This window comes from Colletotrichum godetiae (assembly GCF_030913485.1).
Source record: "Colletotrichum godetiae strain CBS 193.32 chromosome Unknown BDP55scaffold_87, whole genome shotgun sequence".
Classification (NCBI taxonomy): Eukaryota; Fungi; Ascomycota; class Sordariomycetes; order Glomerellales; family Glomerellaceae; genus Colletotrichum; species Colletotrichum godetiae.
This window is the reverse complement of record NW_026851335.1, coordinates 46867-64874: the sequence shown is the minus strand read 5'-3', so window position 1 is coordinate 64874 and position 18008 is coordinate 46867. Positions and strand designations below refer to the sequence as shown.

Below are 18008 nucleotides of genomic sequence, written 5' to 3'. Positions count from 1 at the left end.
TGGAGTCTCGGTAGATGACGAAGCCGTACCCCACGGCTCCGTTCGTCGCCCTGGAGCCGTCCGAGAAGACGATCATATGGCTTTCCGGTACTGTCTTTAGCCAGCGCTCGAAAGCTTTCGCAGCCTCTTCTTTGCATTGAACTACTATCTGATCCTGTGAGCTTGGCAGGTACTGTGATTGAGGAACGCTGGTCTTCCGCATCTTGGCAGAAGTTCAGCCGTCCGTTGTAGTTCGTCTGTTGCTGTCCCTGCTGGGAGAGCCGCGCGACTAGCGGGTGTCGGCGATCAATCCTCTGTAGTCGGACTGCGGCCCGTAAGCGGACGCCCTCTAAGGCGACTTTGGCTGACGGTAAGCCGGCGTCTCGGAGGAGGCTGCTGGTTGGCGTTGTCCTCCAGACAGCAGAACGGCCCTTGCTGCCGCTGTAATGACGCTGTCGATCTTCTGCACGAGCCCTTTTGGCCTGTGTTGACGGGTCTTCCTTGGAGAGGCGGATTCGTGTCTGTCTCCGCTTGGCGTCTCGAAGCCGGCTTCGTGATACCTGCGTACCATGTTTCGGCGCCGAAGAGCGCGATCGGCAGTACGCAGGAGACGACGGCTTTTCGCACGGCGGCCGCTGGAGTCCTCTCTTTGTGTTTGTAAGCTGCTCAGATGTTGAGCTGCCTCTTTGCCGCAGCTACTTTTGTGTCGACGTGGTGCCGGAAGGACAGTCTCTTGTCGAACCAGACACCCAGCCAGCGTACAGGTTTGTCGAGGCCTTGACCACCAAATCCCCCGCCCGACCTCTGGCAGCTCCGCTGGCTGGCCGTGCTTCCTAGTAAAGTGGATGACCTCGCACTTGCTCGGGTCAAAGGAGACCTTGTTCTCCAACCCCATCTGAGAATGCCGGCTGCGCTTCGGTTGAGTATTGCGACGTTGCTCTCCAGGGAGGGGCTTATGGCCAGAGTGGCGATGTCGTCCGCGTACCCGAATCGCGCGTTCGGGTCGTCTTCAAGTATCTCTGCGATGTAGAGCAGAAAGGCAATGGGAGATAGTGGTGACCCCTGAGGCAGCCCGCATGACAGCGGGAAGTACTCCGTTGTGCTTTCTTCCAGTCGGACTCTAGCGGTGCGGTTGCAGCAGAAGCTAAAGATCAGTCTGGTCAGGCCATGTGGCCATCCCTGCTGACGCAGTCTAATGACGAGCCGGTTCCGAAGGACGGAGTCGAACGCCCCTTTTACGTCCATAGTCAGAAGTGTCGCCGTGAGTCCTTTAGGAGGGCCATCTCGATGTCGTGGGTGAGGCAGGTCGTCAGATCGACGGCTGACCTGCCTTGTAGAGCCCGATCTGTTGCGGACTGATGATGCGCTCGACAATCGCCAGGGACGCCATCCTTCTGGCTATCAGTCCTCTAGTCCCTTGCCCAGGCACGAGAGGAGCGCGATCGGCCGCCAGGACCCGGGCTTGGAGGCATCCCTGCCGGCCTTCTGGATCATGACCACCTCAGCTCTGCGGAAGGCAGAGGAAAGTGCCGGCCCGCATACAGGACTGGAATAGCTGCCTGACGGTTCCGAGATGACATCCCAGCATGCCTGGAGGAGGCGTGTTGTAATGCCGTCCACGCCAGGGGTCGTTGTCTTTGTTAAGGTGGCCGCTTCACTTCTTCTCCGCTAACATTGTCCTGCCAAGTAATCGCTCGCCTTGGGACGACAGGTACGTCAAACGGGTCACCCGGTGCGTCGTCTTCCGCGCTAAATCTGTCGAGCAGGGCTCCCGAAGCGCTTGGCCTTTTCGTTAGTATCCTCGATCGTCTGGTTGTCCACAACCAGTGGGGGTGCTCTGGTCAGTGGCTCGCCTTCCGCCAACCCATGATCTGATAGAGGTCCCGGTCTGAAGCGACTCCATCGATCTTTCCGGACCCAGTATGCCGCTTAGCCTTCCTCACCATGCTCAGGAATGCCTTCGTTCTTCCTTAGAGAAAGTGTGCGTCCTGCTCTGTCTCCCAGGCTTGTTAGTTGCGGGCAGCACGGTACGCTCTGTGGGCCTCTGCGCATTCCTCTGTCCACCAGGCCGCGCTTTCCCCGTCTCTTCCTCGTTTCTTGCCGACCGCCTCAATGGCTCGGGAAAAGAGCTCGACGATGTGACTTGCCTGCCCGTCTAGGTCCGCCAGAGTAGGTCGATCGCCCAGATTGGGCATCGCAGCTAGCCCCCCTTTGATCAGGTCTCTCAGCCGGGGCAGCGCCGAGTCGGGCACTGATGGTGGCCGTGGCTGCGGGCGGCCCTCGCCCTGTGATTGTAGGCGTCTGGGTAGTGGTATGACGGCGCGATGGCCTCGTGGTCAGCCCCGGGTGTAAATGTGGGCTGACCTGCGCGTGTGCAAAAGGGATGTTGAGAAAGCTAGGTCGAGGACATGTCCGCAGACCTGGGTTGCCACCCCAACTTCGCTGATCAGAGAGAGGTTGTGACCGTCTGCCCAGCCTGCGATGTCATCTCCCCGATTCCCGTTCCTCGTCCCGGGCTCCCAGGAGTAGTGGCGCGCGTTGAAGTCGCCCGCGATCAAGGTTCGTTCCGGAGGTTTGAGTTCCAGCAGTATCTCTGTCGTGTAGCTATGGGGATCGCTGGGTTGTCTGTAGACGTTGACGATGGTCGTCGTTTTGTCGACCACCAGCCACAGTACGTCTCTCGTGTGGACGGGCCTCTGTTGCTCCACCTTCATCCCTATTCCTTTACGTGTATAGGTCAATACTCTTGGTCTAGTACCTTCGCTGTCCCAGAAGTCGACCGGGACGAAGGAGTCAAAACCCGGATGTGTGTTGAGTTGCACGTTACCGTCCTTCCAGCCCGTCCAGGGTTCCTGGACGAGGACCACCTCCATCTGAGCCTCCCAGCAGAGCTGCAGGAAAGCCGTGTGCGCCGGGGAAATCTTTCCGACGTTGCCCTGCGCAACGCGTAGCATCCGTGGGGCCGCCGCTCTCGGCTTACGTCTCCGAGTCGAGTTCGAGGTGGGTGTAGGCATTCGCAACATTGTAGTTTGGCTTCCGTGCTGCCCGTTGGCTCCTGCTTGGCATGGGTAGCACGGGACGGTCGATGTGGGTGTTGTCAGGAGAGTCTTCGGCTTCGTCCACCTCGTCTTCATCCATGCTGCTGCCGTCGGTGCTTCCGTCGCCGAGGCAAACGATTGAGCTCGCGGAGGGCGTTCTCGTGCGCGCGCGCTTGGCGCCGGGCTGCTGGTTCTGGCTGGTACAGGTAGGGACGCCTGCCGCCTCATGGCTGCTGTCGGATCGAGTAGCCTTGTACAGAGTGTCCGATACTTTCTGGCCGGCCTTCCGGATACGAGCCCGCTCCTTTCGACCGGGAAGGGAGACGACGCCATTTCCGACCGAGGGCCTCGCTGGGCAGTCTGTGTGGCTGGCTTGGAAGGGGCCGCAGCAGTTGGCACACTGGGGCCTGGCCGTGCAAGGTCCCGTCTCGTGTGAGTCGGAAGGTCTTCCGCAGTTGCTGCAGATCGGTCGTCGTCCGCAGAACCGGTTGGAGTGGTAACCCTGGCAGCCGGGGTCGTGTCGGATAAACGTCTTACGTTTCTTGACGGGCAGAGATCTGCCGCTTTGGTTGAAGAGCCTGAAGGGCGTGACCTCCGATGTGAATGATATGAGCCAAGATATTTCGTTCGTGACTGGGTTGGGCCCAAGGCGGGACGGTCGAGCAAGGACAGGCTTCTGTCCTGTCTGTGCGAAGACCTCATCTTCAACGAGCGCGGCTGGGTCCAGGACGTCCCCGCCAATGCTGTGTAGTTTTGTTGGGCATCGCGGCACAACGTACGTGTGCCACTTGATAGGCTTCTCGACTTGGTGGGCGCCGAGGCATTCCGCCAGCTTTTCCTTACTTGCAAGTAGTCTTTCCTGTGTTTGCTTATTTAGCGGCTTCAAAGAGTATCCTGTGCTAATATGGTAGACGTGGGGAAGGTCCGCTAGCCCCAGGCCAAAGGCCTTGCAGACGATCTGGCGTACAGCAAATAGTGCGATTTTCCGAGCGGCGGCCAAGCCTTCTTCCGGGACGCGGGCAAAGATGCGGAGGTCCTCCTTCGGCTGCGCCTGCGGCCGATCCTGGGCGGAGAGTGGGGGCTTCGGGCGAGCAGAGCTCTGGCCGCTCCGGGTCGCCGCAGTGGTGTTGCCCGCCATCGGTGCGGCGACAGCCGCCCAACTCCGAGCCGCTGCTAGGGTTGTCTCGTGATTGATCAGTCTCTTGAGGGCTTGGATGACATGGGCAGTGGCTTCTTTCGCGATCTGCTTTCTGGAACCGTCAAAGCTGGCGACGACGCTGTCAACAGACTGTGCAATGGTCAGAAAGACGTCTTTTCGTGCCTCGTACTGTCTAGCTTCTTCTGCCAGGGCTGTCAAGACGAACCCTGTGGCGGACCTAGTCGGAGCTGCTGCTGTAGAGATTGCAGGCCCCTTTGCCGAGGGAGGGGCGTCGTTGGTGGCGTCAAGCTGGCTTCCCGTTAGGCTAGGCCGAGTTGGCTGAGCCTCGGTGTCGCGGCGTCGCTTAGCTCTTGAGGTGGGGTTCGGCTCCGGGGGTGTTCCGGAGCCTAGTTCGGGGTCGGCTGTGTCGGCCGACATCAATCCGGTGCCCGGCGGCGGCTGTGAGGCCATCGCGGATGCGGGCTCCGGCAAGGAGAGGTGAAGAGTTTTCGGCTGTTAGTAATTTGGTGGTAGGTTCATTCATTCACTAACAGCAGATGCCAAGAAAAATTAGGCGAGAGGGAAGTGGTGAGTGGTATGGCGAAGCAATGGTCCAAATCTTTGTTGATAGCCGGGTCGTTTGTCGCGCTACACTAGTCGCAAACGTGTCATGATTAGCACCAGGAAGATGAGATGGGAAGAGGGAGTTCAAGGCAGGCAGACCCGTGCTAATTAACCTATAATGTGCCTTATTCTCAGTCTCAGTCTCATTCTCACTCACTCATAATCTCACTTTCATCCTCACTTTCATTCTCACTCTCAGCCTCACTCTCATATTCGCTCGTGTCATTCATCTCATCTCATGGAGCCCACCTCGTTAACCGACCGGTCTGGCGAGCACTATCGACAATTTGAGTGAGCGGCTCGGCGCTCTCTGATATCACGACATCCTCAACTTCATCAGACGATGCCATCGCTACCTTGGTAATATACATAATGACCTCCTTGACACAGGGGCTCTTACGGGTATGCAGCTGCGAATGACTTCACAATGTAGGTAGGTCAGGGCTACATTGCCACATTGCAACGAAAAGAAGAACCTGGGCAGCTGTGCCAGCGTCCGTGTTTTTGTGGCAGCTGAGCGACGCTACCCAACCACACCAAACGGCCTCAACTTGGCACCTTGCATCTCTTCTCATTCTTCACAAATGCACGGCAGCCCTCCACCTTTTCCACCCATCTTATAGCCATGCTAAGGTAAGGTGGGCAGGCGCAGGTAATCCTCCTACCCTTCCCACGAGACGGTGTGGGGATTACGTCACCGAAACGGAACCGGTGTTGATTTTCCAACACCAGAAAAGAAAGCTTTTGTTTGTACCTTCCCGCTCATCCGTCCGTCCGTAGGTAAGTAACTCTTATCGAAACCAGAACTTGTAGTAAAGAAAGCTCCTGAACCATGCGACTTTCTTACTATCCCGTACATGCACTAACCGGTACCTCAGCGCCGAATGTCTCTCCTCTACTTGGTCGCAAGGAACCCCCTCCCCCCAAGACCCGCGATCCTCCACAGACCTACCATCTCCGCCCCTGTGGGCTTCCTTTCCTATGTACGTGTGTGTGGCAGCAGTGATGGCAGTGACTGGCCTGGACAGGACAGTGGGCAGATTATTCACGTTCCTTGTACAAGGTACAAGATGTTGCGGTGTTGAGGTGCACTGCTTACACGATAAGGTTAGGCGGTCAGGTAGTATACCGGTACGTATCTCGAGAAAGGAGGTAGAGCGAGCTGCCGATTGTACCTTACCTTGGTATTAGTGTAGAAATCGGCAGCTCAATTATATCGGCACAAAACCGCTGCTCCTCCCGATCGCTCTTTCCTATTTCCCAAAAACGCCCCGCCGCCCCGCCCCCGTTAAACTACCCAAGGTAAGGTACACGTAGAGCCCGAAGTCGGCAGGTTCTGGTCTGGTCTGAGACACTCGAGTTGTCATTATGCTCCCTCCTGTCGAAATATTGAAAGGGCGACGGCTGTGTCGCAATGAAGCCGGAAGACACCGCGTCGTGGTGGTTCCTTTTGCATTGAGAGCTGTACTCATCCCAGGCACATTCATTTATTCCATTGGCCCCGGCCGTCCAAGTCGCAGCGGGAGGCGTGCGTGCGTGTCTGGTCTTGTAGATTTGTTGGCAGTTCAATCCAAAGCTGGGATAGTTAAGATGAGAAGGAAGATGGGAAACGACGCGGCTTGACTGCTACCCCACAACATTGCCCCCGTTAAAGAGCACGCCGCGGCAGCAACCAATGGTCGTTGGGAATGGCTTTGGGAGGGGACTGGTCCATTTTACTTGGATGTGCATTGCGTAACCTAGGGGGTGTTCTTTCCTTGAACCGTTTCTGGAAAATGTTACATGTCGAGTTAAATCCGTCCATGGCTGCGCAGCGTGCCCTTTTGAAGGAGACGAGGACGGCAAGGGTGCGCAGTCGGTGTTCCTTTTGAGTAATGTTTCGTTTCTGTGAGGGCTGGGCTGGGCGTCATGGCGTGGCTCTAGGCAGGCCGGAAATCATCCTAAGATGGTGCCTTGCTGCACCACCAGGTCAAGAAGAGACAGCGTCATTGATGGGATGCTGGCGGAAGGGGGCTGGGTTTGCGGGCTGAGGATCGTCGCTGGTGCGCATGGAGAGACGAGTAATTGGGCAGAGGCCGTCGTATCAGCCCGTGGGCGTGGCCCAGGGAGCGCGCCCGGATTGCTTCAACTGTTATGAATAATTATTTATCAAGGTGGGCGAAAGCAAAGAATCGGATGGAGGGGCAACGGCGGCAGAGCGCCTTATTACTCCACGAAACTCTCAGCACTTGGGTTCTGGTTATCAGTCGTGCCGGCTCAAGGTTTCCTTACCTATTGTTCAAAACTACAACGATGGGGAGACGCAACCTCGGTGGCACAGCTAGGCCTTTGTACCCGGACTCACGGCGACCCCTTGATCCCATCTAATCCCGTATACGCCCCTCATTACCCCCCGGACCCCGGACCCCGGGACTCGAGACTCGGCTCTTCTCGTGAGGAACAGCTTCACGAGCTGGGCTTGAGCCGAGCTCTTTCACCGGACTCGACCCCATAGCATGTGGCCTGTGGCCTGAAATCGCCGGGCAACAGGTGACAGCTTAAGAGACTCGCTTCACTCATATTTGTAGCACACCAATGCCACATCTCAGTTATACATCAAACGCTTGTTGCGTGACCGTCACGATACCGGAAACGTTACGAATGACCTGCAGACGATCTGTGGCGTCCCTAAAGTCGAACCAGCGTGTGTGTTCGACATTGATGAACTCCAGGAAGGTGGCCTTCTCATAAATATGTTCCTTGAGACTTTCGAGGTATTGGTCCGAGATCTTAATCTCAAGAAAACGTATAAAGTAACGTGCGGCGACGATGACGATGACACTGAGAAGAGGCATAAGCTAGATGATAGGGTGACTCGCCGTTGATACCTGTCGGCTGCTGGCTGCCTGCCGACTTACCTTTCTTTTGGCCCCAGCCACAGGTCTTTCCCCAGACGCACGGCAAGAGACTCCCCAACAACCTGCGCCAGCAACTCGTTGGAGAAATCGGGCTTGCCGTCGACGATGCGACTAATGGCCCGCTTTGTCTCCAGAATAGCCACGCGGGCACGCGACACCTTTGACATGGGCTTGATCCACAGACCCCCGTCGTCCACGGACGTGAAGGCGACCCGAGATATGACGGAGCGAAGAGGGAGCTTGAGGGCGTCAAAGTCGAGTGGCGCCGTATCACCCTCGTCGGGCTCGTAAGCGTGTTGGGGCGGCACGTGGAGCAGCAAGTGGCGGAGAACGGCAGCAATGAAGTCAAAGGTCAGATCCTCGGCGCTGCTGCGGCCGGAGGTTATTTCGTGTTCGGGTGTGTAGTTTGCCGAGTGCGGCGAGGAACCTGCTGCTGCTGTTCCGGGACTACTTTCGGGCATCGTGACCATGCCGGGGTAGGCCGAGGGCGCCGTGCGGGTCCTCTTTGGGGGCGGTAGATTCGGTGTGGGAGGGGTGGTCGGGGCCCTGTTCTGCTCGCTTGGGCTCGGCCCACTGCTGTCTTCATCGTCGTCTTCATCGTTGCTGTGGTTGGCGGTGCGGTTGCTGATGTAGGGCATGGTAGAGTACTCGTCAACATCGGGCGCGACCAAGCTGCCCAATGGTGCTTCAAGCCGGTTCAAGGCCGCCCAGATCCGGCCGAGAGACGGATCGTTGCCTTGTTTGGAGAGTTGGTATTCGGTCAGGGTGCTCTCGTCGCCGGTTCTGTCCCGGCCTCGAAGAATGTCGCTCAGCGCTGTTCTTGTTTCTGGGTATTGACTCCAAAAAGTGCCTACATCAGTCGACATGGTGGAGGTCAAGACGGTGATCCAGGCCATGGCCGTGGCGTTGCTGGAAATAAGAGGCAGCAGCTTGTTTTCCGTCTTACCTCTCACCAACACGCGGAGCGCGACGAGGTGGGAACGGTCCCATTTGCTTGTGCTCGTCTTGTTCAGGACGTCGGACACGCTTTGGTCTTCACCCAAGGAGTGGGCCAAGCGCTGGTAGGCGGCAGGGGTGGCGATCGAGTCAAAATACGACTTGTCGGGGGCCATGGTTGGCGTGCTGCAGCAGCCGTTGCTGCTTCCAATTGAGGCAGAAATATCTGGTTTGACAAGGCCATGTTTGAGAGAGGAGTGAAAGTGATGAGAGGAGGATGGGAATAGTTAGGAGTTAGGTGGATGAGGGCGGGCGTGAGTGAGTGATCGGATGGGGCATGAGCCCGACAAGTCGGCAGTGGCAGTCGCAGTCGGCGATGGTGGGGGGAAGGTGGGGGTAGGCGGGGTGGTGGGAGTTTATCTAATCAGAGCCTTATCTAATCATCGAAGCAGTGACATGCTGACTGTCACGTGCTAGCGTGACAAAGGCAATTAACGGGCTTCCGGTGTTTTTCTGCGACGCGCTGTCGCTGTGAGATGACCATCGACAATCCACACTCACACCTGAACAAGGGCTTCCCCTCCTGCACCATGCGCTCGTTTTTTCCAACAGTCACGACAATCGATCCAAACTCCTCACGGCTCTCAGTGCATCAGACGCTCCTACAATACCCTCTTGTTCAGCTGCAGGTGCACCCTTTGCGACTGTCGACTGCTCATCTTCGTCTCCTCGGTTGCGCCTTTGTCGATACCTCCCCTTCTGACCGAGACCGACATCACACGCCCCCGCCGCCGCCGCCAGAGACGGAGACCAAGGAATCGCGTCAAAGCCCCTCTTCAGTGGCCATACTAAGCCCCAAAGAGCCCTCCTCTCCTCTCCTTGTTCCGACCAACGGTGATAGCAGCCATGTCACCAACTGTACCATCACAAAGGCATGCACTCCGCCGCCAGGCCTTTTGCTGATGACCAAGCCTCCCGCACAAGAAAGGTGGGCTAGGAGAATTGCGTTGTGTGACATGCTTGCCGGGAAGCAGACTGCCATGATGAGTCTGTTAGAGTCAAGTCCCATCGCAGCAAAACAATCGAGGTCCGCCGCCCCTCTCTACCCCCCGTCTACTTCTCCCCCCCTCCCTCTTTCACACTTGATCCCTACAGGACAGAGACAGGCCGGCTGACATGATCTGCTGTAACAGGACCGCCGTCCCCTTCCGATACAGGGCATTCAAGGAACCAGTCCTCGGCATTGCCTTCGAAACGCTCTCCGAATACTCCACCGTCCCCGGCCCTTCCATCATCTACCTCGACGCCAGCGACATCAGGGCATCCCGCGAGGAACATCTTCGAAACCTCTACCTGCAATACTTCAGCCAAGAGAAGAAGCGTCTCTACCAAAGCCATCTTGGCCAGTTGGCCGCCGACATTGCTCCCTGTCGAGATCCGTACATGGCAGTCATGCTTATTGCATTGGCTCAGGCCCAGCGCAGAGCTGTCCAGTCCCGAGACCGGTCGCCGCCACCCGCCGAACAAGCCTTTCGTGTGCGTCTCGCTCGACCTGCTTTCCTGTTCCCCAGCGGGGGATACTAATCGATATCTAGGCCCATGTCCTCGTCAGCGACGTCAATGATAAATCTTGTCTCAGAGTTTACACGGCTCAAGTACCAGACGCCTTCCTCGACAAGCTCGTGTACCCCCGACTACCTCCCGTCCGAGACACGTCTTTTCGAATTTACCATACTACCGTCCCCTATGAGCCATACTCCTCATTCCGGCATCGCCTTACACACGCCATGTCCACACATGACAAGAATCAGACAAGAGGTTGCGACGAGAACGAGGGAATTTTACACGAGGGAAGAAGGAAAATAGGGAAGCGGGCAAGGGGTATTGACGAAGACGAGAACATTTTACACGAGGGCAGAAGATGGCAGATGGGGAGCCCGCACGGACACAAGCGACTTCGGACAGGTTAATCCGCTTTTTCGCCAAGTGTGTGTGACGTTAGTGATTCTTTTTGGCGGCGTTCGGTCATAGTCAGGCAGGATGGTTGATACCCATTTTCATAGCAATGCTTTTCTCAATAGGATTCATGCATGGCGGTCGGGGGCTGGCTGTCTCTCGGGTGATCCCCGCCGGCTTCCCGACTGCGTTCCCACCGCTGCCCACTTAGCAACGAGGCGGCCCAGAGGATGCCTTGGTTTACGTTGCACGTGTCCTCTCATACCGGCAATCGGCCGAGATTCCAATCATTGTATGCTTTTGCTTATCGCTTCAGATGATCATATTCTCTCCTCATCATGAGCGATCAAAGTAAACCTGCTGTGCGCTGCCATCTGCGGCTAGGCTTTTAAGCGTGCTGCGGAAGACACCTCTATCTACACAGGCCGGATCCTAAACGACCGTGTGAAGACAGACAGTTGCCGCAGTACCACTCTTCGGCGGGGAGGATATATGTAGCCAACGATGCACGTTGTCGCTTTGCTGGTTTTGCCCCCGTGATCCGCTGACTCTGCTGTTAGTCGCTTCGGCACCTAAAGAATGTTTCTCTACGGTCCAAGTTCTTAAGCTATTGTAGAAAAGCGTAAGTTATACGCATAATGGACGCTTACTGTTGGTGTTCCTATCACAGGGTAGTTGGTTCGAACCGATGGATTCCGGGGTGACGAAGGGTCAATTCTCTGTATTGACTGATTCTGCGTGGTATGTAAAAGGGAGGTTCCAACCGTAGGTTGGGTGGGCAGTCGGAATCTATTCAGGGGTCGTAGTTGCCCCCTGCGCTGCCCCGCCTCGAGGTCGAATTGGACTTCCAATCCGACACTGACTATCTCTCTCTTTTATCGCTTGACAGCACGGTTGGGAGTACAATTCGAACTCGGTGCCGCAACAGATTTATTGTCCCCCTTTTTCCTCCTTCTTGGGTTCCTTGCGAGTGACCCATCCCTCCATTCGTACGGTGGTCTTCCCCTTTCTGATGAAGTGCTTCAGCCCCTGATTGGGGGTTGCTTTGGTGAAGGCGTCTGCCAGGTTGTCGTCCCCATTGATCCAACGGATCTCGAAGATCTCGCGTCTTTCGTATGACTGTCGAAGAGCCATTATGTCGATCATAAGCCTCTTCTCCTTTGTGGTGCCCAACTTGACGAGGCACTCGTACAGTGAGTACGAATCAGTACAGACGATCGTGGGGATCGTGGGTAGGTCCATCCGATCTGTAATCCTCTTCAGCGTAGTGGAAATTGCGTGGGCGAGGTCAACGCCGTTGACCATACCGTAGACCTCCGAGGCGAGCACACTTCTAGTGACACGCTTGCTCTTGGTGGACGAGTAGTGTATCACATTGCCGTAGATAGAAAAACTATCCTCACCCATGGTCTCGTTGGCCAAAAGGATGATATAACCCAGTTGTGAAGTCAAGTCTGCGTTGTTCGCGAAGGATCCGTCGACGAATACGTAGAGCTTCGCTGAGGTCAGATCCAAGGGGTAGTACGTAAGCCCTCTGTCGAGATTGTCGGACTGCCACTTAAGCCGCCTATTAAGGGCCGCAATGTCCCTATCCGTTGGGTCGGTTGCTTGCGCGGCTCTGGCGCAGTCAAACGTAGCCTCAGGCTGGCAGATACTTGCGATGTAGGATCCTCGCGCCTGTTCAGCGCGGTACTGCTTTTGTCGGTCCGTGGAGGCTGGGTCGACTAGTGTGATTTTCTCCCCTTGTCCCTTTTGTCGAAAGACGACGGTATCCCCCTCGATCGTGAGGACGCCACCGTTAAAGGTAAGTGGGTGCTTCGTCGTGAGGACCTCCTTGGGCTTCGCCGTGAAGTTTGCCTTCTGTAGCTCCTCGTCCTCCTTCTTCATGAACTCGACGTTAGAGAGTCCCAACGTGTCGTCTGTTTGCATTCCAACGATGCCTAACGGCCCATCGGTGTGCTCAGAAAGGAGCAAACACGGGTCGTATGTCGATGTAATCATCACGAGTTGGTTGATGTGGAAGTCGTGGTAGGTAGCCCACCAGTGGGTGCCCGACTCCGCAAGACCATACAGTGGTTTAAGTACCTCGATGATAGTGCCCTCTGGGTACTTGCTGGTCATCTCCTTTGGTAGGTACGCCAGGATCTTCCTTGTAAGTCCCGTTGCCGATTGCGTGTAGGCTTGCGTGATATCGCGACTCCAGATGCGGTATCCCTTCCGCATAAGTGATGCCATCAGTGCCATCATGAGGCGTTGGCTACATCGTTGGACCGTAGGTGACTGCGTGAGTATCCCTGCCTTCTCGACGTCGCCGTACCCCTGGATCACATGCCGTGATTTCTCGTAAGGGGTTGGGGTCCCCTTACCCTTAATCTCGCGGACCATGCGTGACTTGAATATGCGGAGGTTCGTGTGCTTGTCTGGGTCATATGGGATGAAGCGGTAGACTCCTCTATCCCGTAGGGTATCTGCTTCGACGAGGTCGGATCCCTCATATGGTCTTCCTTCTGTAGTAATAATACCGTCTTTCCGTAGCTTGACTGCTAGCGCGAAGTCGGCTTTCTCTTTTGCCGTGTAGTAGGTGTTGGCTTTTGCCATATCTTCCATAGTGCCGTATATGTTAGTCCCATTGTCGCTAGCGAAGGACTGTCTGATCTGTGCGCGTCGGGGCCGGCCTCTTCGTCGGGGCGGCGGCGCTGGCGATGGACTACTCTGGGTAGGCGGTTCTTCGCCTTCTTCCCGTTGGTCGTTGGTTTCGTCGTCCTCGTCATCCGACGACGCTGCGACGACGATTTCGTCGAGGACGATTTCTGGCTCATCATCAGGGGGCGGTGGTAGTTCTTCCCCTGGCTCTTCTCTTTCTTGTGGTTGAGCTGCGGTTTCACCGTCGTTGTCATTAAAGTAGGGTCGTACGGCAGTTATCGATACTTCCAATGGCTGGTCCCGATCCCTGGCGACTACGCAAGAGCGCTCGTCGACAGAGAGTATTCTGAATGGTCCTGTCCACTGTTGGGTGGTTGATCTCCAGACTCGTACATCCGAGCCTATTGGCATGTCGAGGTTTGAGGATATGTCTGGCCCATTGCGCGTTGCCAGTGCCTCATTGACCTGCCTCTTCGCGTTGACCTCGCGCAAGGCTTTCATCGCCTTTTCGATGTTCTTTGCGCGTTGGACTACGTCTGGCGACGGTGGCGAGGCTGTGGTCGTTCTTGGGTATGCTCCGAAGACGAGAAGTGTAGGAACCAGACCATCGGGTCCCATGGTATCGTTGCAGCATTTAATCGCTGATTGGAGGCAGTCCTCGTCTGCGTTATCTGGATTTTCGTCCTTGATTATCCTGAACGCCCTTTTCAGCTGCCGGTGGGCTCGTTCCACCTTGCCAATGCTGTGGTGTGCTTCGACAGGTACGACTTTCAGTTGGATGCCATACGACTTCGCATTATCCCTGAACTCCGTCGATTTAAAGCTGGTTCCGGCGTCAGTTCTGATGCCGTCAGGTGGTCCTAGGTACGTGTCGATCCACGTCCTTTTTACCGCTGCCCACACTGTCTTGGCCTGTAGGTCGTCGAGGAACTGGCCACCTTGGAATGATGTGGCCGTATCGATAATGTGAAGGACTGGTCTGCCGTTGAGGTAGAAGATGTCGATAACGATCTCCCAGTTAAAGTGAAGCTCGTCGCGTAACTTAAAGCGGAATCTGCGTGGCCCTTGGGCATTCATCTGGCATTGGTGGCAGATTCTCGTGATATGCTCCAAGGCCTCGGCATTCACATCGTTACCAGACTGCTTGAGTAAGTTGTGTAATCTCGGTACAGATGGGTGGCCAAAACGCTTATGTAATCTTCTGAGCTCAACCTCGGTCAAATACTGGACTGACTTGCTGGTGGTCTTGAGCTTCATGAATGCATGGCCCCATCGCCTTTCCACTTGCTCGAAGTGTGTGCCGTTGGAGATCCGATTTCGGAGGTTCTCGAATGTAATACCTAACCGGTCCATATCCCTGAGACATAGTAGAAAAGGGGTATTGACTGGAAGGATGTGGAAGACCATGGTTCCGAAGACTGTTGTGATACATACAGTACCAATGCCTACTAGCTCTGCCCCTGGGCCGAAGCTGATGACGGCGATGCCCGCCTTCGATCTGTCGAGCGTTGCTGGGTAGATTTTCTGTAGAGCTTCCAGCTGGCCCTGCCCTCCAGTTGACCATTGTGATGCCCCGGTATCAGGGATAATTCCTTGGAAGACGTCTGGGCCGTAGCGTTCCTGGGTGTGGTACACCTGCGCTGTCCCCTCGGCTGATTCCTCTGGCGGATATAAAAAGGGAACCAGCGACGCCCCTGAGCTCGTCTTTCTACTAACAATTTCTCCTGTGCGGCCTTCTCTAGCCCATGGTTGGGCAGTTAGGGACAGGTTGGGTATCGTCGTCGATACTGTACTTGTGGCCGATGTGGTCATCAATGTCGTATCTTGTGGGAATTTGCCCTTCCAACCGTGAAAGAAGGCCTGCTCGTTGAGTGTATTTACTGCTTGTCTCTGATTTAGCTGCGAATATCCCCCTGACGCTGACGGGGTGAAGAAGACGTGTTGGACTTCGTCGACATCGTCGATGCCGTCGTCGAGGTCGTCGTCGACGCTATCGTCGATTCTGGCGAGGTAAGTGGTGATGTCCTCCTCGTTGTCTGAATTGTAGATGGGTTCGTTCGTTGTGGAAGGGTCTATACCCTCATAATTGACGAGGAATTGGTGATACTGCCTTGGGTTGTTCTTGCCCTCGGTACCCTTTAGCTGCTTGAACTTTTCGTACGATCTGTCCCTTTCCTCCTGGGTATGGCTGGTTGACCAGCAGCCGTCTTTCTTGCAGATCCAGCACTTTCCGCGAGGCTGAGGACCTCGTGGTTTGAATCCTGCGTTGGCGGCTGATCCTGCTCGTCTTTCCTGACCGTTGTATCGGTTGCCGTACCTGGCCTCCTTTCCCTTGCCGTTTTACGTACGGTCGACCCAGTGCTGTTGGTATGGACCGTCGACAGCTTGAAATTGCTGTTGCTTAGGCATTCTGGCCTCGATGCTGAAGCTCGCCCTCAGGCGTGAGCAAAGGGTCTCGTAGTCCGCTGGCGGCGCGTGTAAAGTCATCCTCGCCTCGGGGACTCGCTGGACCGCTGTACAGAGGTATCCGACTTTTCTCTCGTTGGTTCCCTCTGTTGGCTGGGTCTTGGCTAATTTGTCGATCTTGTCGATGAGTTCCTCAAGAATCTCGAGTCGTGGCCTGCCCTCCATTCCTCGGGCGACAGATCCATAGGAAAGTGCCCTGAGTTCGGCAAGGAGCTCGAGGCTCCTATCGTGTGTCTCGAAGCGGCTTTGAATCGCGTTAACAACGCTTAGGAAGTTGGTCTTGTCGATTGTACGCACCGCGGTGTAATAATACTCTTCAGCCTTACCCGTGATCACGATAGTGATGGCTGAGTGGTATTGGTGCTCCTTAATCCCGGCTTTCTCGCAATAGTCGTAGAACATAGTTAGGGTCTCTTGTAAGACCTCGTACTTCCCCCCTGAATACTTTTTCTCTTTGGGGAAGATTTTCGTAAGGTCTGTGAGCTGCCGTGGGCTGGCGAAGTTTGGGCTTTGTTCATTATGCGAGTCCTGGACTGGGGTGTTGTATGCTTGCTGGCTGTGCGTAATTGACCTCGTTCCTATTTGTATGCCGTGGTCTGGGCCTAGCTGTGGCGGTCTCGGACTGGCGGGTGAGATCGGTGGAACTGTCGTTTGACGTGCTTCCGATAATAATCCCCGTTCTGGTGGAGGCCCTTGGGCCATGATGTTGCCATTGGTGATTTTGAGGAGGAACTCCGGCTTGTTCGCCCTGCGGCTGAACTCCTCGTAGCGGTATATTGCTCTGTCGACTTGTGACTGGTTCCATGGGGTGAACTCGGTAGCTGTCACGGTTGCTGCCAGGGTTTCGTGTGGTTGTCTTGCTGCTGTCTGGTCTGGCAGTACACCTCGGCAGTGGAGGAATCTGTTCACCTCCTTAACGATACCTGGTTTCGCATTGGCGAACCATTGGTCTGGCCAATGACCGATATCATCAGAGATCTGGTAAAAAAGAGGTTGACCTTCGAGCTCCTGCTGAGCGTAGATCTCCATAAGGAATACAAGGGCTGCGTCGATTTGCTCCTTGTTTGGCTCATCTGAAACCTCCAATGCCCAATTTCCCCAACAGGCGGGGTTGATGCCAAGCCACTTGGGAGGTATGGGGACCCTTGCCAGTGCCATCCTCACTGACTCGCTTATGGTCGTATCCTTGGTCGTGTTCATACTGCTGGCAGCAGGTAAGTCTGACCTCGGGGTGATAGGGGTCGATTCGTCCATTGGGCGCGGTAACAGTAGACTGTCGTCGCTTGATGGATTTAGCGGTGTCTGGGAGCTTCCGGCCCCCTCTTGCCTTCTCGCCGCGCCTCTCGTGACTACTCCTGGGCGCGTCGGTGAGCCTTCCCCTGTGTCGCTCGTCATCATCGCGACCTTATTCTCACGTGTCGTGCGTTCCTTCCGTACTTCGTTGGGGCAGATTGCGGGGAGCCTGACGACGTCTCGATCACGTAGCGTTTCTCCCCAAGTAGACACCCGGGAGGCGTATACGTACGTTAGACGAATTACCGCTGGTCGCTGATCTGCTTCCAATCGCGAGGTATGGATAAATGCGCTGGATCCACGGAATGGGCTCTTCTCTCCTTCGTAGCCGTCGTTCCCTCGATTGCCGTCTAGGCTGTACTCCGCGGGGAGCCTCGTGGGCTAGGGAGAGGTTCTTGTGGAAGGAAGGATCGTATCGGAATCGTAATCAGGTCTGTCGACGACGCGGTCGCCGATGTGGGTTGTTTTGATTTCCTTCGCGGGCGTAATGCGCGGGCCGCGAAAAAATTGATGTAATTATCGCGGGGGGTCGCCGCGGTTGGTTGTGTAAAGGGAAGGAAGATCGCGACCTCGTCGTAAGAGGTCGGTAGATCTTTTGATTCCTTCGCCGGTCGACGGTTGCCTGGGCGGTTCCGTCGGGTCGTCGAAGGACGTAGCTGACGTAATAGACGCCTACCTCTCGTGAGAAGTCAAGGGCCACGATTCCTCTATCCCGTGCGGTATTAGAGGGTCGTCTCTTGTCGTCTTCTCTCGTGAGGTCAAGGTAGCACGATTCCTCTATCCCGTGCGGTATTAGAGGGTCGTCTCTTCTGCTCAGTGGGATGCCTTGCTGATCTGCGATAGTGGAATTTAACCACTGATCAGTGTTGGTATCACCTCTATCACAGGTGATCTGGTTCGAACCAAATGGATTCGGGGGTGACGAAGGGTCAATTCTCTGTATTAACTGATTCTGCGTGGTATGTAACGGTGCAACGCTGAGCAACATGGCACCGCATGCAGATAGATCTAGGGTCACAGGGAGCGTGAATAACAATA

At 55.7% G+C, this 18008-nt stretch overlaps 2 protein-coding genes across 2 annotated transcripts; one reads left to right on the top strand and one right to left on the bottom strand.

Moving 5' to 3' along the window:
- Positions 1-7141: 7141 nt before the first annotated feature.
- On the bottom strand, positions 7142-8980 carry BDP55DRAFT_422337 (uncharacterized protein). The gene is made up of 3 exons (XM_060567460.1): positions 8623-8980; positions 7677-8526; positions 7142-7599 (listed from the first exon to the last, which is right to left on the bottom strand). The coding sequence occupies exons 1-3, from the start codon at positions 8786-8788 to the stop codon at positions 7368-7370; spliced, it is 1248 nt and encodes a 415-aa protein (XP_060422415.1). The 5' UTR covers positions 8789-8980; the 3' UTR covers positions 7142-7367.
- Positions 8981-9145: 165 nt separating this feature from the next.
- BDP55DRAFT_422299 (uncharacterized protein) lies at positions 9146-10831 on the top strand (the record flags this gene model as incomplete). Its single annotated transcript, XM_060567459.1, has 3 exons — positions 9146-9699; positions 9806-10148; positions 10208-10831. The coding sequence occupies 3 exons, from the start codon at positions 9149-9151 to the stop codon at positions 10580-10582; spliced, it is 1269 nt and encodes a 422-aa protein (XP_060422414.1). The 3' UTR covers positions 10583-10831.
- Between the last annotated feature and the right edge of the window lie 7177 nt (positions 10832-18008).